Source organism: Apis cerana, linkage group LG8 (genome assembly GCF_029169275.1).
Source record: "Apis cerana isolate GH-2021 linkage group LG8, AcerK_1.0, whole genome shotgun sequence".
Classification (NCBI taxonomy): Eukaryota; Metazoa; Arthropoda; class Insecta; order Hymenoptera; family Apidae; genus Apis; species Apis cerana.
In genome coordinates, this window is record NC_083859.1 from 2,832,389 (window position 1) to 2,852,740 (window position 20,352).

Consider the following 20,352-nt stretch of genomic DNA (forward strand, 5'->3'; position numbering starts at 1 on the left):
CTTACTTATTTTATGTATGTATTAATATTATGTGCCTGTGATAGAAACAGAAAAATATTGAAATGCAATATATGTATTTATTAAAAAATTCAAATTAACTTATATATATACAGTATAATACAAATAGCATGTACATTGTGAAAGATTCTATTACTTTCTTTGCAAACAGTTTTCTACATTTCTATATTTATATTTTGTTTTATAATTTTAAATATATTCTGTGGTAGAATACTTAGGTACAGAAGTCCTAGGAGCAGGTTTTGGTTTACTTGGAGATGAATCGAATACGATTTGCTCTTTTAAAGCTAACAATTTCTTAAATACTTGATTTGTTGTTGATTTATACAACTCTAATCCTCGCATAATTAAAATATCTCGAATATATGAAGCATTATCATGCACCAATTGTTTCTAAAGAAACATTAAAGAAATAGATATTTATTCAAATATTATGAATATGAAAAAACAATATAGAAAAAAAAAGGCAATTAATTACCTCTTGTTTTAATCTTGGATTTGTAAGTGATACTATTATATGTTGCACTTGAATTCGCATAATTGATATTAAAACTGAATCTATTATTGTCATTAATTCAGGTGTAGCAACACTAAGACAATCTTCTAGTAGACTTACATAAATTTTTGAAAAAGTTAAAGTATTATCAGTTAATGCAATCCAACAATCATTTGTTATGTAAGATGATGGAACAGTTATTCCAAGATCATCAAATTCTAATAGAAATTTTTGAACGTTTTTGCAATTTTCTAAATTAGTTGGCCGCCACGTATCTTTTGCTATACATTCTTTCACAGTATCAATGTATTTTTCACCCGTATCTTGTATAGCTTTTGCTAATGGGGATCTGAGTTGACCATCCAATTGATAACGAAAATCCATTCCTAATTGCGTTAACTACAAGATAAAATATATAATATTATTACAACAACAAAAATATATTCTTTGAAAATATATTATTACGATTTATAAAAAATTGTTATTTTAATAATAACATATAAAACAAAAATTAATATCAATGCCGTATCATTACCGTACCTGATCGCAATGACTTCGAACACAAACAATACATTCTACTAAAGTGCTTAGAGACACTTGTGGAATAAAAAGTTGCTTAGTTAAATGTGTTGTTAAATATTTTACTTCTTGACTACACCAAAGTACCAAACCTAATTATATATATATAATTATATATTAATATATATATATATATATAAAATGAAGAAAATTAAAAAAAACAATTTAATTTCAAATCATAACATTCATTCATGGTTTTTTTATTTGTAACTTACCAGATGTACAATTTGTTGATTGTGGGAAAAGTTTTAAGAATTCTTTTGTGATTTCAACGATATTACTAAAAGCAATTGCACTAAGTTGCTTCACATAAGGTGCAATAGCTCCTTCTCTTTTAACTCGTTTTAAACGTGCTTTTAACATAGCACTACATAGCCGCAAATATAATTGACAGGCTTGAGCATTTCTATTTAATTGTATCAATAGTTTTACTACGCGACGCGCACTTCTTAAACCACCACCTTGCAATGATTTCGCTTCTGCACTTAATTCAAGTTCTTTTGTTAAAACTTCAATTAATGATTTTCCTCTATCATTTACTTTTAACTGGATTTCTAATAAAAGTGGTGTTATTTGTGCATCTTTTAAATAGATTTTTGCTTTTTCTAAAAGACTATAAGCTTCCTCAAAATGACGTTGTGCTATACAAGAATCTAAATCTTCTGCTACCTCTAATATCCATTCTGGTGGTGGTTCATGATATTCTGTATCTTCATCATCTATACCTATAAAAAAATAACTAAGAAAATTAATGAAATTTAATTTAATTTAATTATACAAATAATTTTTTGAATTATCGTTCATACCGAGAGTGTTCGAATCGAGTGACATCGATCGAGGAGGCATCGTTATTTTTTCTTCTTTTGAACATTTATTATTTTCTGATGTCTCATTTGGTTTATCTTCAATCAACTTCATTCTTTTTGCTTGTTCACATTTATCTAACCATTCTTTCTAAAAGATATATTATAATTAATAATATCTTTTCATGATCATATTTTTTTCAAAATATCTTTTATGAATATTATCTTTATAATATACTAACTTTACTTGTTGCAGTTGCACATTGAAATACCCTAGTATCAGAGAATGCTAAAAGTTTGAATGCTAATTTTACTGTTCCAAGATCTCTAACATTAACAATTGCCAAACTTTCAAGATTATAAACAGCTTGCATTTTATATTTTGGTGGTCCTCTTCTGTTTCCATTTGCTAACCAAGAAGCAATCATTAAAATATCAGTAAATAAATATGCATGAACTCTCTTTAATGGTGTCCCTTCTAATGGATCTAATTCTAACAAAGATCCTTCATGTAAACATATACGACCAGGTATTTCTGCTAAACTCTATGAAATTAAAAGACAATTATTATTATGAATGTTTTTTATTTATTATTATTAATTTACAAATCTATAAAAATTTAGAAAAATTTAATAAAACAATTTAATAACTTACCATAGCACCTTCTACATTTTCAAGTAATTGCATTAATTTTTGTTTTTGTTCTTCTTCTTTAATAGTACAATCATTAATATTTTCTAATTGGGATTCAGATAAATCTTCAAAAGTAACACCAGTAGTTCTGGTAGATCCTAATGTACTTAATAATGAACGTTGTTCACTGAGTAATTGAGATAATTGATACATTTCACTTTCTAAATGTGAAATTTCCTTGGCAGTTTCTATAAATTGCATATAATTTTGATAAACATTACGTTTTAATTGTGCAGAAGTATTATTTGCAAGTTCTTGAATTTTAGCTCTTTGTTGTCTTAATTCATCTGCTCCAACACATTGTGCGCTAAGTTCTTTTACAACTATAAGCAAAATAAATGTTATTTCATGTTTTATAAAATCTAAAGTTTTATAATTTATACAAAAATTTATAAATATTCACTTACATTTTTCAGGATTAAAATCTTCAGTTGCAAAAACTTTTGCTAAACTGTTAGCCATTGTAAAAAAATATTAATTATGACCTAAATAAATTCATTTATATATTATTAAAAAGATTAAATCAATTCTTTATTATGTTCAATTTTTTTTTATAAACAATATTTGTATAAATATTTATTAATTGTAAATATTTAAATACGTTTATTCTGCAATGCAATCGTATGCATATAATGAATTTGATATATCTCACAAATGACAACAAAAATATTATTCTTAATGCCATGCAGTATATAGTCTTAAAACTTTATATAGTAACAATTACTAGATGAAAAAAATATATCGATGATATTATAGAATAAAAATTTCAAATTGTTATATTTTATTTACTATAATTTTTTCCGTAATTATATTAATCATATAAATTTATATTAAATAAATTTTTAAAATATTCTTATTTTCAAATTATTCAAATATTTAATGTAAAAATTTCTAAAAAAATTTCATTTTAAAAATTTCTAAATAAATTTTATTTTTTTTTTTAATGATAATCTAAATCACTTCCTTTTATATTTAATATTATTATATAAAAATTTATATTTGCTTATGAAAAGAGGTATAATAGATCGCATCATTATTAGTCCCATTTTACGAAAAAATATAATTAAAAGAAAAGGTATATATAATTTTAATTTATTTTATTAAAATAATATATACGTTGAATATTTCTTATAACAACATATTATCATAATAATTACTATTTTTAATTTTAATATCAATGTTATGTAACCTATATATATTATTTATGTCGAAAACATTTAATCTAAACAATTTTTATGGATAAATAATTAAAAGAAAGGTATGTACTTAATAAATTCCGTTTATAAAAGTTGTTTTTAATTTTAATATTTTATATGAAATATTTAGTGAAAATATTTATTATATAAATATTTTAGAGAATGAAATATTGGGAGCGATGAATGTACAAAAAATGATGCCAATTACATCTAAAGATTCAGACGTGAAAGATACCGATAGTAGAGGTACAATTAAAGTTATAGATCGCCCAACATTTATATTGAAAACTAGAGAAGGTGAAAACAGAGCTGTATCTCCAAATCAACGTAATGGTGGTAACAAGTACTTACAAATAGTTTCTTGCATAACAAAAATTTAAACTATATTTGAACTTTTAAATTATAATATCATTAAATTATAGAAAAGAAAGTGATGTATCTTCCAATGTTTCATCAAAAATACAAGATCGTGAGTATTTTCTTTTTACTTTAAATTTTAAATATCAATTTTTAATACAATGATATTAATAGATTTGTAATTTGTAGCTGTTCGCACTGTATTACCAACTTGTCTTGAGATGACAAGTTGTGTAAAATTTATGGATGAAAATATGCAACTTTGTGAATATCCTCTTGAATTCTTGTATGATCAACAAGATTTTTTAGTTGTAGGATGTTTAGGAGCTCAAGGTGTAGGAAAATCAACTATAATGTCTCTTTTAACATGTAACATTGCGTCAGTATTATTTCAAAATTTTTAAGCAAATATTATATTTTTAAAGAAAATCATTTCCGTTTCATTTTTTTATTATTATAGGACTGGTATTTTTCCAATTCAAGATACATCACATCATGAAAGTGGTGCAAATTGTACTATTGGTATTGACTTTTTTGTAACAAAAAATCGTGTAATATATTTAGATACACAACCTATACTGTCTGGATCTACAATAGATTATTCAACAAGTTATGATCAAAAAAAGCCTACAACAGATTTTATAAATATAGAAACTAATTTAGAGTTACAGTCTTCACAGTTTGCAGCATTTCTTTTTTCAGTTTGTCATGTTATTATATTTGTACAAGATTGGTTCGTAGATCCAAATTTAGTTAGGTATAATGAGCATAATTTTATAATTTTATTTTATTATAAATTCTTGTGAGAATTAAAATTTATTATATTTCATAGATTTTTACAAACTGCAGAAATGTTAAAACCATCTTCAACTAGTAATATGGACCAAGATTATGTTGAATATTATCCACACATTGTATTTTTACATAATAAAGCTGAATTACAAGATTTCACTCCTCATAATATGGAAAAAGTAAAGGTATAATATATATATTTTTAATATGTGTTATTAAAACATGTATATAAAACATGTATTTTTTTATGTTAAAAATAATAATAAATGGTTAATTTGAAAAATTATACTGATGTTTACTTATTTATACTTGCAGGAATTTTATACTAAATTATTCTCCAATTCTAGATTACAAATTCATAGTGGTTTGGATATGAGTAATCATTCTATGGAGGCAGGATTAAATTTGTTTTTTATACCTCGTATTACAAATGAAGGTACGGTATTTTATTATTTTATTTATTTTACTTTCACTCAAACATTGAAAATGTTTTAAAGCTTGTCTTGATTAAATTCTTTTTTTTTAATTGTAGAAGAATTTACAATGCGTCAAAACGGGAAAAAACTAATAGAAAAGCTAAAAACAAAAATACATGGTGTTAACAGAAATTCAATGACACCATCTACTTTAACAGAAAAAAATTGGTAAGTATAATAAGTTAAAAAAATTAATTTTTTTTCATTGTATGTTATAATAATCACTTTATAACTGAATCATCTAGGTACCATTACGTTTCAAAAGTAATGGAAGCGATTAAAAAAAGTCATCTTTCTTCCGAGTATGGAAGATTAATGCCATAATTTTCAATAATGGTATATATATATTATATACTATTTCTGCAAAAGAATATACGTACATCGTGCATCAAATAATTTTAAGTATTTTATATAAAAAAATCATAATGTTTTGTTACTTATTTAAATTCACAATAAGATCTTAAAATCATAGAAATATGAAAGCAATTTCTAGCATTTTTGAAAGTTATATATGTTATGTATAAGTAATGATAAATGTATGAATAAATCAAAGAAAAATTAAAATGATATATTGTTGCAATTATTTTAAATTTGCTAAAATGAAAACAATTATCTTATTTGTTGTCAATGAATCAATTAAATACATTAATACAAAACTATAAACTTTTACGAATAATCTTCTTGTTCACTATCGACTTGTTGCATTGAAGCCATTTGTGCAACTGCTTGTAATTGTTGCCATTGCTGTTGTTCTGCTACTGCTTGTTCTTCTCTTGCTTTTGCAAATAATTCTTGCTGTTGTCTAAGAAGTTCTTCTTCTGGAATTCCTAAATTTTCTAATCTAGTGCTTTGACGTCTTCGTTTAGCTGCGACAGCCTTACAATCTCGTAAAACTGCCTCCGCTTCTGCACTATAATCTCCAAATCCAAGTTTTTCGAGTGCTTGAAGAACATGTTCAGCATTTATAGTTTTCTTTTGTTGTTGATTACAAATTTCATTTGCTTCAGAAGAAAGTAAGTGAATAAATTCTGTACAACAATTTAATATTAATTCTCGGGATTCATTCGCTACACGTACATGTGGTAAAATTTCCTTGATCATTTTATTAATCGATGCACGAGGTAAGGTCAATTCATCATCTTCAGTTGGTGATATAGTAGCCGAGGCCATATTTTTCTGCAATATTCAAAAAAAATTATTTACTTTCTTGATAAAAAATTTATAAGCTATTAATTATTTTTAATTTTTATTTTTTTGATTTCTTTAATTTTTCGAATTATTCAATTTATTGTAATATATTAACTATTTATTGTACAATATTGTACAATAAAAAAAAAAAAAAAATAAAAATTTATATATTTCAATTTGATTCAAAATTCTATTTTTTTCTTTCATATGTATTTTGATATATTTTTGAAAATTTATTTTTTTGAATATATATTTTAAATAATCCGAACTGTTAATACATATATATAATTATATCTCTAATTTTAAATATTAAAAGCTTATCGTTTTATCACATACTTGAAAATTTTATATACTCTTTCTAAGAAAAATATTATCAGATAAAGTGTTTATGCACAATATATGTTTGTTTCATTTTTTAAAAATAGCGATAAATTTTATATATTATTTTTTATCATTTGATTTTACGATTGAATATAAAGCAATAGTGTAATTACTTATTATCAAATCTGTTATAATTAGAAAATGAAATGTTAGTAAGAATTCAATTTACATTGATATATAGTATACTCATTTTATTCTACTTATGTGATGGAAAATATGTAACAAACACGAGCGAATATGTTGGTACTGTGCGAAATTTAAGCGTGGAAGTTTTAAAAGATCCAAAATATATAGAAAAACAAGATGCATATAAATTTTTAAAATTGAATATATCTTGGTTGCCCCCAAATACTTTTAGGCAACCTTCTTCTTATAGGTAAATATTCATTAATGAATATAAGAGAAAATTTAATCAATTTACTAATTTGTTTTTTATTATATTTGTATATGATAGTGTTTTAATCACAGGCATACCATCAATAGAAGAAAAAACAAATATTATAAAATGTTCAGAAGGATCATTTTTTTATATATTGAAACAAAAACAAGATAAAAAATTTAATGTATTATTACCTGAATACAGTAATTTAGATGATATACCAGATATATATATAAAACCTGATTGTTCTTATAAAGTGCAAGTTTTTGCTAATCCAAGAACAAAATACATAATAAATATTCCTGAAGTAAGTTAAATACACTACATAAATATGTAGTAAATATGTACATATTATTCTATAAAATTTTATTCTATAACATTTATTCTATAAAATTAATAAAAAATATTTTTAAATTCTATAGGTTTTATATACAGTTCCTAAATGCATAAGTAATTCATGTAATTGTATCAATGCCAAAAAAACACTGCCTATTCCAAAAGTAAATATATTTCAAAGAGGAAATCAAATAGTTATAAATTGGAGTACAACTTCTAATACATCCAATGTTCAATTTTATATAATCAAGTATATTTAAAAGTTAAAAAAAACTTTAAATATAATTGATATTTGATTTTATTCAACATTTATATATTATTTTGTAGGATAGGTATACCTCTTTTCATATCAAGGAAAGGGCTACCTGTTTATAATGTAACAAAAATAGGACAAGTACCTGTAAATAAAACTATATTTTTATATGACTTAAAAATTAACAATCAAAATATACAAATTAAAAATGGTTATAAAATAATAGTTAGTGCTGTCAATTATTATGGATGTTTTGGACTAGAAGGAACTTTTATTATATATTTCATATCATCAAATATTAAAATTGTAAATTACAATCGTAAATTATTAAAATTATTAAAAATTATATAATATAACAAAATATTTTTCATTATTTATATTATTTTCTCAAATTATATTTTTCAGTGGTTTATATTGATTGGAATAATAATTAGTTGTATTCTAATTGGAATTTTAAGTTTTATATTATATCATAATTATAATTTTTTTATGATGAAGCAAAAAGTACGTACAATTTCAAAATGCAAGTGGACAGAAACAATACTTCAACAGCATAACATTTTATATATTAAACATGAATCTAAAGTAAAAAGATAATTTTATGTATTATGTAAATAAATATTATATTATATAATTTATATTAATTAAAATGATTTTTAGGAAAAACATATAGAACAAACAAATAAGTTAAAAGAGTCATTTGAAAGTGTAAAATTAATACGTAAATTAGGTATTGGGCAATTTGGAAAAGTATATCTTGGTCATTTAAATGATAAAAATAATAGTTTAGTTGCAGTAAAAATGTCTCAACAAATGGATCTATCTATTGACTCTGAAACACGTCAACAATTTATTCAAGAAATTGAAATAATGATAATGGCTGGAAATCATCCTCATTTAGTAAGCCTCATAGGTTATTGCATTAAACCTAATAATCCTATATGCATTTTGCTTGAATATATGAAAGGTGGAGATTTATTAACTTACTTACATAATCAAAGGAATCAACAAAATAAAAAAACCATTTATCATGATCAAAATATTTTACAAGATTTACGTGAAACTTATGTTTCAAAAAGTAAATGATTTATTAAATTATAAATTTATTTAATATAAATTTAAAAATTTTAATAGAATCTTTATTTTCAGCTTTACATACTAATATATGTTCCACTATATTAAACAAAACAAATAGTTATAGATCTAAACAATATATAAATATTACTAATTATAAAGAAAAAGCAAAAAATGAAAATGAAAGTTGGATTGGTAAAATGGAAGGACATCAATTTTTAAAATTTGCTAAAGAAATTGCTATGGGTATGGAACATTTGGAAGCTAAAGGAATTACTCATCGAGATCTTGCAGCAAGGAATATTCTCCTTACTGAAGATTTAACTGTGAAGGTAATTTAACATTTAATATTATATGAAATTTTTTTAAAGATGAAAAGTTTTAACAAAATCTAATGACAATATTTAGATTTCTGATTTTGGACTTTCAAGAAATGGTGTATATGTAATAAAAAATACAGAAGAAAAAACACATCATCTTCCAATAAGATGGATGTCTCCTGAAGCTTTATATAATAGAGCTTTCTCTTCAAAAAGTGACGTATGGTCTTTTGGGATAGTACTTTGGGAAATTAGTACATTAGGTGGTTTTCCTTATTCTAATATACAAGATAATCATTTATTAGATTATATTGTTCATAAAAATGGTCGTTTGGAACAACCAGATAATGTTCCTTCAAGTATTTATAAATTAATGCATTCTTGTTGGAATACAGAACCTCAGAACAGACCAAATTTTACACAACTGCTTTCTAAATTACAAATTTTAATTACATCTTTAAATAATACTTTTTTGACAATATCTAATCCTTGTTATGCATTATCACTTTCAGATTAAACCTTTATACAAAATAACTTCGATTGCATTTATTCATTAAAAAATATTTAAAAGAAAAGATTTATTTAAAAAAATATATATTTTTTAAACATAAAAAAGGTTAAGAAAAATCACATGGATATCAATGTAAATCGAATTTTCAAACAGGATATTAATAAATAAATATTTATGAACTTAAAAAAATGATTTCAATAATAGATAAGATTTTGATAAAATAATATAAATTATATTATTTGATATTATTAAAATCACATATTAAATTAGATACATACCAAGAATAAAGAAATAAATCAAATACAATATAAATAACTGCGTGGTTAAAAGATATATTTTTCACTGTTAATTAATGTTTTGAATTAGAAAAATAATAAAAAAAAATATTTGATTCAATAAAAAATTACTTTTTTTATTGACTTTTTGTTTTATGAAAACAAATCTTATAATTAATATAATTCACAGATAAGTAATATTTATAGATAGTATGTGCCCTCTTTCGGACGAATTTATAAACAGTATATAAAGGAATTTTCATGAAAATGATCGTAAGAAAGATAAATTTGTGAAGAAAATGAATAATTTTCAATATATTTTATAATTTGTTCTATTTTTAAGCATATGACTGCGAATCAGTGTTCATTTATTACAAAAATGTGTTTATATTAAAATATGGCAATACGAGATAAATTTTTTTTTATTGTATAAAATTTTAACATATATATAATTTCTGGTTAGTTAAGTTTTTTTAATATTGTTTAATCGTAAAATTTACATACATACATTATATACATTAATATAATTTGTATTTTTTTAGCGATGAATATTGATAAAACGAAATAAAGTGAATATGAATGAAGAAATAATGGACACTATAGGTTACGATACGGCTATAGATGGTAAGTTAGTTTATTGGTTTGACTTCTGTGTTTTTTTAATAATAACCTTTCTGTATGGTTAAAAAAATTTTGTTCTCATTAATTGAAGACTATTATACAATAATGTTATTATATTTTTCGTCAATATAATAAGTTTAATATTTATTGCATTTTTTTTTATAAATCTATATAAAATGGAAAATAGAATATATATGTATATGATTATGAAATTTGATATTTATTAAAAACATTGAGTGATAATGATGTACTAAACACAATAATGAAACACTGAAGTAGTTTTAAGTTGCCCAATCAGGAAACTCAGATAAATTAAAGATGTAGGTGCCCCAAGTGGAAAATGCAAATATTGTTACAAGAAGCGTTATAATGCTAGGTCCTATTCCAGCAATTGCAAAATCTCTGGTTTTTATATGACCTGCTGTAATAGCAATTGTATTTGGTGGAGTGCCTACTGGTAGATGAAATGAAAAAGAACAACATAAAGAGGCTGGTAGCATCAAATATAGTGGATGTATTCGTAAAGCAATACACTGAAACAACATATAAAAATATAGTAAATTATATATAATTGAAAAATAAATTAATGAGTGGAAAAAAGAAATTTACTAATTGAAATTTCTTACCATTTCTGCCAAAACAGGTAAAATAATATTTGCAATTGCAACATTAGATGTCAGTTCTGTGATAGTTTCTGCAAATAGGCAGACAATAAATAATATCGCAAATGGATTTATTGATTTCAAAATAGTTAAAGCATTTCCTAGAATAGAAGAAAGGTTGGAAGTGGTACTTCCAGCTGAGATGGCAAATCCACCACCCAAAACTAAAATCAAACTCCAATGCATCTTCGTATTAATCATTTTCCAAGTAATCATGCCAGGCGATGGTTTGGTTGGTCGATTAACAGGATCCGCGTCGAATGATCGAAGGAAATCCAGTTTGGATGGTAATATGAAGAATAGAAGAGTAACACCAGCGGCTGCCGTTGAATCTTTAACGTGTCTATAAAGAACTAGATTGTTCGCGCATATGTCGTTGAAATACATTTTTATAATAAAATACTATTATGTAGCAAAAAGCTATAAGAATGATGAAAAGGAGAGGAAAACAAAACTATATATAAAAAATATATAAAGTATATAAAAATATAGAAAAAAGAAAGAAGATTTAAAGAATAACAATAACAACGATAATTAAAAAAAAAAAAAAAACTATACATACAAATCGGTAATGTAAGTTGGCCAACCCTGTACAAATCCAGGATTTCGGAAGAACCATAGTAGTACAACTACAAGGAACAGGAGACCAACAGAGAATTCGTGCCACGTAATCGGGCCGAGTTCTTTGTATCTTTTTTCGATTATAGTCGCTGCAACTTTTTCTCCCTGTTTGCCAATATTAATAGCTTTCGCATCTTTGCTTCCTGGTCTAAACATTCCCATGTACATAACTTGAAGCCAAAGCCACGTGAGGAATCCCATTAGAAGCATTGGTGGTACTGAATAAAGCATCCACGATGTTAGACTAATGCCAGAACTGTTTGGGAACCGTCTGCGACATGAAGGAACGATTGTTTCTCTTGCTTTCTCATTGTACTTAATACATTGTACTTGATAGTCTGTGAACGATCGATTGATAAATCGGTGGATAGATTAATAATGGATCCCTTATCAGAGAGCACTTACTTTTCAAAAAATCCTTTTAACGTTAAGTTGGTGCCGGTTCCAACTAATGTGCCCACACCTCCAAGACTAGAAGCATACGCTGTCACAAGATAATAAGTCATAGTAATATGTGTCGGTTTCTTTGATCTGTAATAATAGAGATAAATTAATTAAAGTTTATTAACGAAGAACTTTAAAAAATTGATGAAATAATTACGCACGATTCTATACTCTCTTCACAATTATTTTCTTCTCGTATGAACATATCTCCCAAACCTTGCTGAAAATTAAAAAATAAAAAATATATAAAGTCAATTTGAAAAAGAATTTGATGACAAAAAATCAAACATATTTAGAAATTGGAATAACGCTTACTGCTTCAAGTTCTAAAAGAACAATTTCGACAATAGGTAACATCATAGTAGTGGCAGCAGTATTTGAAATCCACATAGATAAAAACATAGTTACGCAAAACAAGCCCAGTGTTAATCTAAAGATGACATAATTTATAAATGTGTAATACATATAGTATTATAAATACATTTTATTTTGATATATATATATAGTAATAACATTTTATAATTAGTATAATCAGAAATAATTTTATATGAAAAAATAATTCGAAAATATAGAATAAAATTTTTTTGTTTGAAACTTCGTTTTCAAATAAAACAAGTTTGAAAAATTTTCAAATATAATTAAATTTGAAATGAAAAAATTTATTTTATATTTTCAAATTATTTTTTCATTTTCTGTCCATTTATATTAACAACAGATAACGATAATAAACTACAAGATCCTATATAATAAAAAAAATGTATATATATTATATATATTATATATAAATATTATTATTATTATTATTATTTTATACATACAGGTATATAAGAAAAATTGATAGTATGATAAGATTTAAAGACTAAATGAAAGATTATTGAAAACATTTAGATTATGTCAGTCATTTTAAATTACCTTCGATGACTGCAACCAATCAGTTTAATGATCAATAGCGCGATACGTATATGTAGGCCAGAATTTTCAATAACGATCGCGATCACCATACTACCAATAAACATCATTGTAGTATCATTCATATAACACATACAAGTATCACCAGTGCTCATTATGCCCATCAATGGGTAAAGAAAAATAGGAATTAAACCTGTGATTGGTAAAGGAAGTACTTCGGTCATCCAGAACATTGCCATCAAACCAATCACGTATAAACATCGCATCGCTTTTACCTGCATCCAATCGATATATAATCCTTTTCGTATTATAATGCACGATAATGAATAGATGTACATTATACGTATAATGACCAAATGAAAAAGTGAAAAAAAATGTTAAATATAATGAATAACAAAAACAAATTTAAAAAAAAGAAAACAAGAGGACTGAAAAAAGATTCGAAAAAAAAAAACAAACCTCGGTAGTTTCAATGATAACAATGGGCAATAGAATCAGTGGCCATAGTATGATTACAAACGATTTCCAATAAATTAAGAGAAATTGTATCAACAGTTTACCACAATTGTCGGTTTTTCTGAAACAATCATATCAATTAAAAATAAACAATACGTTGTCAAGAATACGTTGATGAATGAATAAAGATGAAAGAAAGATTGGAAATGATAAAAAGAAAAAAAGAAATAAAGAAGAAAAACGTAAATAAAAAAAATATTACGATGATTGATATTAATTGATCAATATTTTATCACAAAGTTATATATTATTCTTTAATTATTATTAAATTATATGTTTTTACGTAAAGTAAAACTTTCATGAATATGATTAAAAAAACAGAGCTCAAATAGAATTTGCTTTATTGTTCAAATATTATAATGTGTCTAATATTCTAAATATCTTGTCTTTTTGCATGTCATATGTTTTTTGTTTTTATACATTCAAGTTTTAAATACATCCGCAATATAACAATTATTATAATCATTTTTGTAAACCATTTATCATTTTAAAACTTCGTAGATAAATAGTTCATTAAACTGACCATGAATCGATGACTATATAATTTCTATACGTTTCTTTATTTCTTTACGTAAACTTTAATTACAATATAAAAAAATATGTACCTCCTGTTTGTAGAATCTGTGGTTATTGGATATGGATCAATAGATTGTGTGGCCATTGTTTTTTGTCTAGCCAAAAGCCATGTACCTAGAAAAAAAAACGAGATATATGCTTCTGTACGAGTAATTTTTTATCCAGAAAAAAAAAACGTTGCAAAGAACGTTGATTTATGTCATGACATATCATACAATAATCGCTAATTTGAAATAATGATCGAACGATAATTGTGTTTGAGTTCTAACATTCATTTCTTATTATTGAACAATATAACATTAAATATCTGTTAGATTGGCAATCGAAATTAAGTATGGATTTTTTATGATCGAATTGGCACACGATGATACAAAGAATTACGCAACTTATTATTCTTTGCCCGTTACCTTTGTCCTTCTTTCTGGTCCCATTTGTATCGTGTGCTCGGATTACAGGCTAAATAATTTCACTAAGTGACACTGAACGAGATTGACCTCGAAGGTCTTGCACAATGGGTCATCTAACCCTGTCGACTATTTTACTATTTTCATAATCGTATTCAAGTTTTTCCTTATATTTTAATTACTAATTCTGTGTTATATATACATGTTTGCGTTTTTAAACAGATTTAATTTTCTATTGTTTCATTATTTATTTTATTTATATTTTAATGAAGTAATTATATGTTGCATTCTTTTTGAAAATCGAAAATCATATTAACAAATGAAGTTGCTCTTTCAATACAATAATTGTAGTCTTTTTGTGTGTTTTTTTGAATTAAAAATAGTGATTTCGAGACAAAAAAAATATTTTTATCGATAGTTTTATATGATATCGATGAACTGATATAATATTTTTGTGCTTCTATCTCTATATCGAGTCTTTGCGTACGAAATAATATATGTTATATCATATTCGAATTGAATATGATATGAATTGATCCGTACATTCAATTCTTTGTACATATATCCTTATATTGCTACCAGAATATTCGAGATCGCCTTTTTATCGTGTTGGTTACAAAGCTTACGTTTTGTCTGACATCAAATTGGCAATAAACTCAACGATATAAGTACATTCGATTTTAAAACAATCAATATATCGAACTTACACCGATATATCGATATATCGATATCATGAAATCCTAATCTAAATAAAATCATAAACCGCGAAAAAAGATTTATAACATTTGTTCTAAAATTATTTGAATATTATGAAATCCTATTTTATGGTGATTTTAAACAAATAATCGTATTGATGATTCTATCAACGAATATCGAATATCAATTATTTGGAAGATTCGAAGTTAAGTATTGCACTGTACTAGTATAATACTGATCGGAACCGATCAAATCGATATCATATATCTGAACAATAAACGCTTTGCATACTGGGTTTTGAACCATCGTATTACATGTTGTACCGTATATCGTTGGATGATCATTGCCTCCCGTGCATATTTTTGTATATTGTTTCAAGAATGGATCTCACCAAGAGACTTCCGAATTGTTCTCGATCGTTGCACGAACTTTTATACAACTGCTCAGTTTCGCTTAGGCACGCATAATCGGACCACTGGCGATTAAACTATCACCCCTCTCCTTTAGATCTCTTTCTCTTATTCAGCGGTCGCTTCTGCTTCTTGTTTCTTTTTTTTCCTTCTTTCTTCTTTTTTTTTGCTGCCACTGTTATTGCTACTAATTTCTCGTTCTCTTCCTGCTTCTTTTTCTTCTATCTCCTACCCATTTTCAGATATTGATGCTTTTTATTCGTTACTTACCTCGTGATTTGTCCTCTGCCTACTTGGTTGGTTCTCCAACGACTGGTAAGTCAACTCAACGAAGTAACAACTCGTGACAAACGTATCGTTCCCCGTCTCTCGTCCTTGGTACGTCGATGTTCTTATTGCAGGTTTACTTGCAAACGTAAACTTACCAATCACCCACGTGGAATTCGGATTTCGAATCGATCAATTTCTTTTCCTTTCTTCTTTTTTTTTCTTTCTGTAATTTTCATTCACGATTTAGGATGTATACTTTACGCTTTGAATTCGACATGAAATTTTGACTAAAATCGAGTGAACATCATAAGATAAAAATAAAATTAAATTTAAATTTTGTAAATATAGAAATGCGAGATTGTAAATAGCAAATATACCAGTGATCATGAATAAGAAATAATTTATAAAATGCAAATCAACATGATAATAAAATTGAAAATAAATTAATTCAATTTTTTTTCCTTATTTTTATCGCTTTTACAATTATTGTAAAAATATTAATTTGGTAAAAATAATTTAAATTCAAGATTTGCATACAAGATACGCATTTCAGTATAATAAACGCGTGGCGTTTGAATCAATTTAATTAATTAACGCCACCAGTTAATTAATTAATCCCGCTCATGCTATCACTCGTCCTCGTGTTTATTACGTGACGCATCTTATGGTTCAAATAGACCGGTAAACATAGTTGTAGAAAATGTAACCACCCATAATACTATATAATAGTATTACGAAATACTCTCCCTATTTTCTATCGTTAGTTATCTTACTTCATAAAAAATCGATAAAGAAATATATATAAAAAGAAAAATTTATATTTTTCTAAGTCATAAAAAGATCATATGCGATATATCGAGAACGAAATTCTTATCATGTTTCTTCGTAACCGAAATTCTAATTGAACAGATGTCAGAATATTATTTTGAAATATTGCTATATATATTATATATTATATATAATATAGTGAATATTGGATATATTTAATAAATTATTAAATAATCATTTCTTTTCAAATAAATTGGATATTTATAATTAAAGAAATATGAATGATATTTGATATTGAGTAAATCGGAATTAACATTTAGTATAAAAAAATTGTAGTATTAAAAATTATAAAAATTAAATTACATTGAAATCATATATAGGAATCGTATGTGTATGTTATATAAATTTTTAATGAATTTAATATTATCTTTTAATTTATGAATTATTAAATATAAAAAAAATGATGGTATTTATTATTTTTTTTATATTATTATTTATATATATATATATATTTAGCAAATAATTTAATATTATTATATAATTATATAATTATAATTATAATTATATTAATATAATTATATAATTTAATATAAATAATTTTAAATAATTTTTTAAATAATTTAATTAATTTAATCATTTTTCTATTCCAGCTGAAAAATTTATCATCTTCTTTGATTTTCATTTGAAAGGAAATGACCAAAAGAAAAAAAAAGAATTGAATGAAAAATTTTAAATTCACTGCACGTTTTGTATCCTGTACGTGATATACATAGATATTGTATATGCGATGATGTAATTTAGCGTTAGTAACCATAATCGGAGAACATTCGATTACCATTGACCTAGCGTAGTCGTTCAAGTTCGATGCTTACATCAACAACTGCTTTTTACTTGAAATCGCCGATTATAATTATTATAATTATTATATATCAAACTGTTCAAATACAAAATTAAACATCATTTTTAATTCCTTTTTTTTTTTTTTTTTTTTGATTATAGTTTATTGTAATTTCCAGAAAAGTATAGAGTTTACGCGAGTATATCCTTTGCTGTACTATTATTGGGCATCGGAGTTCCTCTTTGGTGGCATACTACTGCAGTTCCGCGTGTACCGCTTCCTTATAGTGGAATTGAGCAACTTTCCAACTTAGAAATCAACATTAAAACAAAACTTATCATCCTAGCTCTTTCTCGAGATCGTGCTGAATTGTTGGTTCATGATATAAAAGAAGCTTTCAAAAATGCCAGTGAGTAATTTAAAATTGTGTTTTCATATTTTTCATCTTTTTTTCTTCTCCATTCATTTATCTATGAAATCTATCACAGGTATCTGTCAAATAGAGATCATTTATCGTGTAATATCCAATACTTTCGCATTTACGCATCATCAACTAGAGAAGATAGCATCTACTTTTGATGTTGATGTAGGACAACTTTTACTCTTTGAAACAACTAACTTGAATAATGCAGTTCTTGTCGGTTCGAAAAGAACTATTTATTTTTCTACCGAAACCAGTAAGCAGCCAATTAAATATCTTTTAAAATATCATTGCTTTCTTACAATCATTAATTTCCTCCATGACTGCAATTTTGTATCGTTTTTATTTCAGCTTCTTCCACTTTGATACAAATATTATCGGAATGGATGTTGCACGAAAAGTCGTTGGCTTTAACAAGAAATGCACTCACTGAACCGACCCTTTATAGTTTAGATGAGGAGAATAGAAGAAGATTTCCGGCTAGTTCGGCATATGATATATTGATCACTGTCGTTAATCCTGATCCAGAGAAATTGAAGATTGATTGGAATCTTCGCGAGATGGTCGAAGGTGGGTAAAAAAAAAATTTCTCTATTCTCCATGTGAGATTAATTTTTTACTTTTAGAATATGTCGAACCCTTTCTTGATGAGGTTTCAATTTTGAGTAATTTTTCGGTCAAATCGCAGTGGTTGTATTTGTTACCTTTGGATGTGACTCCGAAACGTGTACCTGATAGTAGTCCGTTAGGTAGACACTTTGCATTATCGGAAGATGTTTTGCCACAACTAATCACACCATTGGAAAAGAAACTAGGTTCGTATCTTCATTTCATTTAGTTATTATAAAAAATAAAACATAAATGATAAGTTTTTTTTAGCCTCGCAAGTTAGTCTTCGATCAACTATCAATTTCGTCATCTATGTTGTTCCTTGCGATAATGCTCCATTATATATTTATACACGTTCTGGTCATCGATCAAAAATTAACGCTAACGTTGAAGCATTTCTTTCTCCAAGGTAATGCAAAATTCATCGAAAATCTTGCAAATAAAACAATTTTTTACTTTCATTGACAATATTGTGTTTGTCGTTTTTTCCTGGAACAGGTGGGGTGGTGTAATATTAATCAATCCACCCATGGAAACTTGTATGACTGTGAAATCTGATGAATTAGTTACCATTATTCCTGAACAGACTATCGTTGTTGGAACATTTCTTACGCAATTGAAACTTCTCTTAGGTATTCCCGAGCCGGTAATTATTGCTTTCTCTATTTTTATAGATATTTTTATATATATTATATATATATTTCATTTATTTTTTATTACTGATTTATCTATGATGTAATGATATAAGTAAATAATGATACAAAAAAATCATGATTTTTGATAGTTTCATAATTTAATTTTTTAGAAATTTTTGAATGGTGTTACCATTGTTCCTTTACCAGAATTGAAACTACATAATTGGGAAGTTGATGCATTGCTACGTGTACGCACGATTGAGCAATTAACATCAGCAAAATTGACTTTGCAATCACTTGCTAGACTTCTTCAAGAAATTGGTAACATTGTGATCACAGATATTGTAGGAAATAGAATAAAAACAGCCTTGAGTTTAGTGGAAAAATCAGCTCAACAATTAACACAGGGTGATCTAGCTACAGGTTTCTTATTGAGCAAAGAAGCATTCATTACCGCAGAAGCAGCATTTTCCGATCCAACACTTTTTGCTTTGTTGTATTTTCCTGCAGATCAAAAGTAATATGTCTTTATTCGTACGAAATATTTATCATTATCCTAATCTTCATTGCCTTTTTCATTTCTTTTTCCTTTGATTTCAGATATGCTGTATATACACCTTTATTTTTGCCAACTATGGTACCAGTCTTGCTTTCCTTAAAAAGTATTTATCGTTATTATTTTGTTCGAAAAAATAATCCATAGAAGAAAGATTGCACAAGATTATAATAAATAAAAATTGTAAATTTTTCACAGTAATGTTTTTCATCAATTCTCCGATTTCTTTTTCTTATTTTTGAATTTCGAAACACTATCTTATTTAGATG

The 20,352-nt window shown here is 25.6% G+C and overlaps 6 protein-coding genes across 11 annotated transcripts; 3 read left to right on the forward strand and 3 right to left on the reverse strand.

The window, feature by feature from the left end:
• Positions 1–57: 57 nt before the first annotated feature.
• LOC108004165 (exocyst complex component 8) lies at positions 58–3,987 on the reverse strand. Its single transcript, XM_017066871.3, has 9 exons — positions 3,856–3,987; positions 2,997–3,074; positions 2,551–2,912; positions 2,139–2,441; positions 1,900–2,047; positions 1,309–1,818; positions 1,055–1,185; positions 497–913; positions 58–411 (listed from the first exon to the last, which is right to left on the reverse strand). The coding sequence occupies exons 2-9, from the start codon at positions 3,049–3,051 to the stop codon at positions 208–210; spliced, it is 2,130 nt and encodes a 709-aa protein (XP_016922360.1). The 5' UTR covers positions 3,052–3,074; positions 3,856–3,987; the 3' UTR covers positions 58–207.
• On the forward strand, positions 3,515–5,977 carry LOC108004168 (nonsense-mediated mRNA decay factor SMG9). Of its 2 annotated transcripts, none has more exons than XM_062078079.1 (9): positions 3,515–3,664; positions 3,945–4,128; positions 4,208–4,254; positions 4,443–4,521; positions 4,603–4,899; positions 4,975–5,119; positions 5,250–5,370; positions 5,467–5,578; positions 5,656–5,977. In XM_062078079.1, the coding sequence occupies exons 1-9, from the start codon at positions 3,595–3,597 to the stop codon at positions 5,732–5,734; spliced, it is 1,134 nt and encodes a 377-aa protein (XP_061934063.1). In that variant the 5' UTR covers positions 3,515–3,594; the 3' UTR covers positions 5,735–5,977. The 2 variants fall into 2 exon arrangements, with proteins under 2 accessions (XP_061934063.1, XP_016922365.1); XM_017066876.3 differs by having other exon boundaries at positions 3,516–3,664; positions 4,332–4,521.
• LOC108004169 (protein Dr1) lies at positions 5,362–10,376 on the reverse strand. Its single transcript, XM_017066880.3, has 2 exons — positions 10,131–10,376; positions 5,362–6,586 (listed from the first exon to the last, which is right to left on the reverse strand). The coding sequence occupies exon 2, from the start codon at positions 6,578–6,580 to the stop codon at positions 6,077–6,079; it is 504 nt and encodes a 167-aa protein (XP_016922369.1). The 5' UTR covers positions 6,581–6,586; positions 10,131–10,376; the 3' UTR covers positions 5,362–6,076.
• On the forward strand, positions 6,973–9,916 carry LOC108004163 (vascular endothelial growth factor receptor 3-like). Of its 4 annotated transcripts, none has more exons than XM_028669906.2 (9): positions 6,985–7,355; positions 7,434–7,665; positions 7,781–7,944; positions 8,022–8,253; positions 8,353–8,532; positions 8,608–9,025; positions 9,082–9,353; positions 9,430–9,604; positions 9,854–9,916. In XM_028669906.2, the coding sequence occupies exons 1-9, from the start codon at positions 7,126–7,128 to the stop codon at positions 9,856–9,858; spliced, it is 1,908 nt and encodes a 635-aa protein (XP_028525707.1). In that variant the 5' UTR covers positions 6,985–7,125; the 3' UTR covers positions 9,859–9,916. The 4 variants fall into 4 exon arrangements, with proteins under 4 accessions (XP_016922358.1, XP_028525707.1, XP_028525706.1 ...); XM_062078057.1 differs by having other exon boundaries at positions 6,988–7,355; positions 9,097–9,353; XM_017066869.3 differs by having other exon boundaries at positions 6,973–7,355; positions 9,097–9,353; positions 9,430–9,916.
• Positions 10,354–20,280, forward strand: LOC108004157 (GPI transamidase component PIG-S). Of its 2 annotated transcripts, XM_017066861.3 has the most exons (10): positions 10,354–10,585; positions 10,670–10,751; positions 18,041–18,271; positions 18,351–18,539; positions 18,635–18,853; positions 18,910–19,098; positions 19,163–19,301; positions 19,391–19,538; positions 19,698–20,044; positions 20,128–20,280. In XM_017066861.3, exons 2-10 carry the CDS (start codon positions 10,703–10,705, stop codon positions 20,228–20,230), a joined length of 1,614 nt encoding a protein of 537 aa, XP_016922350.1. In that variant the 5' UTR covers positions 10,354–10,585; positions 10,670–10,702; the 3' UTR covers positions 20,231–20,280. The 2 variants fall into 2 exon arrangements, with proteins under 2 accessions (XP_016922350.1, XP_061934043.1); XM_062078059.1 differs by lacking the exons at positions 10,354–10,585; positions 10,670–10,751 and adding an exon at positions 16,162–16,301.
• LOC133666535 (protein I'm not dead yet) lies at positions 10,950–16,314 on the reverse strand. The gene is made up of 10 exons (XM_062078058.1): positions 16,257–16,314; positions 14,506–14,590; positions 13,844–13,961; positions 13,388–13,659; positions 12,791–12,905; positions 12,637–12,695; positions 12,437–12,562; positions 11,973–12,302; positions 11,375–11,753; positions 10,950–11,281 (listed from the first exon to the last, which is right to left on the reverse strand). The coding sequence occupies exons 2-10, from the start codon at positions 14,559–14,561 to the stop codon at positions 11,030–11,032; spliced, it is 1,707 nt and encodes a 568-aa protein (XP_061934042.1). The 5' UTR covers positions 14,562–14,590; positions 16,257–16,314; the 3' UTR covers positions 10,950–11,029.
• Positions 20,281–20,352: the final 72 nt, after the last annotated feature.

What these genes read in the sequence shown, in the direction of transcription:
- LOC108004165 (XM_017066871.3), bottom strand. Translation starts at nt 3,051, where the DNA reads ATGGCTAACAGTTTAGCAAAAGTTTTTGCAACTGAAGATTTTAATCCT. An exon ending in GTGCAACTGCAACAAGTAAA is followed by an intron (nt 2,048 to 2,138) that starts GTTAGTATATTA and finishes TATATCTTTTAG; the next exon opens with AAAGAATGGTTAGATAAATG. An exon ending in TTCGAAGTCATTGCGATCAG is followed by an intron (nt 914 to 1,054) that starts GTACGGTAATGA and finishes TTTATCTTGTAG; the next exon opens with TTAACGCAATTAGGAATGGA.
- LOC108004168 (XM_017066876.3), top strand. Translation starts at nt 3,595, where the DNA reads ATGAAAAGAGGTATAATAGATCGCATCATTATTAGTCCCATTTTACGA. An exon ending in CTTTTAACATGTAACATTGC is followed by an intron (nt 4,522 to 4,602) that starts GTCAGTATTATT and finishes TTATTATTATAG; the next exon opens with GACTGGTATTTTTCCAATTC. An exon ending in ATAATATGGAAAAAGTAAAG is followed by an intron (nt 5,120 to 5,249) that starts GTATAATATATA and finishes TTATACTTGCAG; the next exon opens with GAATTTTATACTAAATTATT.
- LOC108004169 (XM_017066880.3), bottom strand. Translation starts at nt 6,580, where the DNA reads ATGGCCTCGGCTACTATATCACCAACTGAAGATGATGAATTGACCTTA.
- LOC108004163 (XM_028669905.2), top strand. Translation starts at nt 7,126, where the DNA reads ATGTTAGTAAGAATTCAATTTACATTGATATATAGTATACTCATTTTA. An exon ending in ACATAATAAATATTCCTGAA is followed by an intron (nt 7,666 to 7,780) that starts GTAAGTTAAATA and finishes TAAATTCTATAG; the next exon opens with GTTTTATATACAGTTCCTAA. An exon ending in TGAAACTTATGTTTCAAAAA is followed by an intron (nt 9,026 to 9,081) that starts GTAAATGATTTA and finishes AAATTTTAATAG; the next exon opens with AATCTTTATTTTCAGCTTTA.
- LOC133666535 (XM_062078058.1), bottom strand. Translation starts at nt 14,561, where the DNA reads ATGGCCACACAATCTATTGATCCATATCCAATAACCACAGATTCTACA. An exon ending in TTCTTTTAGAACTTGAAGCA is followed by an intron (nt 12,696 to 12,790) that starts GTAAGCGTTATT and finishes TTTAATTTTCAG; the next exon opens with CAAGGTTTGGGAGATATGTT. An exon ending in CCAACTTACATTACCGATTT is followed by an intron (nt 11,754 to 11,972) that starts GTATGTATAGTT and finishes AGTTCTTTATAG; the next exon opens with ACACGTTAAAGATTCAACGG.
- LOC108004157 (XM_062078059.1), top strand. Translation starts at nt 16,235, where the DNA reads ATGCTTTTTATTCGTTACTTACCTCGTGATTTGTCCTCTGCCTACTTG. An exon ending in AGAAGCTTTCAAAAATGCCA is followed by an intron (nt 18,272 to 18,350) that starts GTGAGTAATTTA and finishes AATCTATCACAG; the next exon opens with GTATCTGTCAAATAGAGATC. An exon ending in TTATTTTTCTACCGAAACCA is followed by an intron (nt 18,540 to 18,634) that starts GTAAGCAGCCAA and finishes TTTTTATTTCAG; the next exon opens with CTTCTTCCACTTTGATACAA.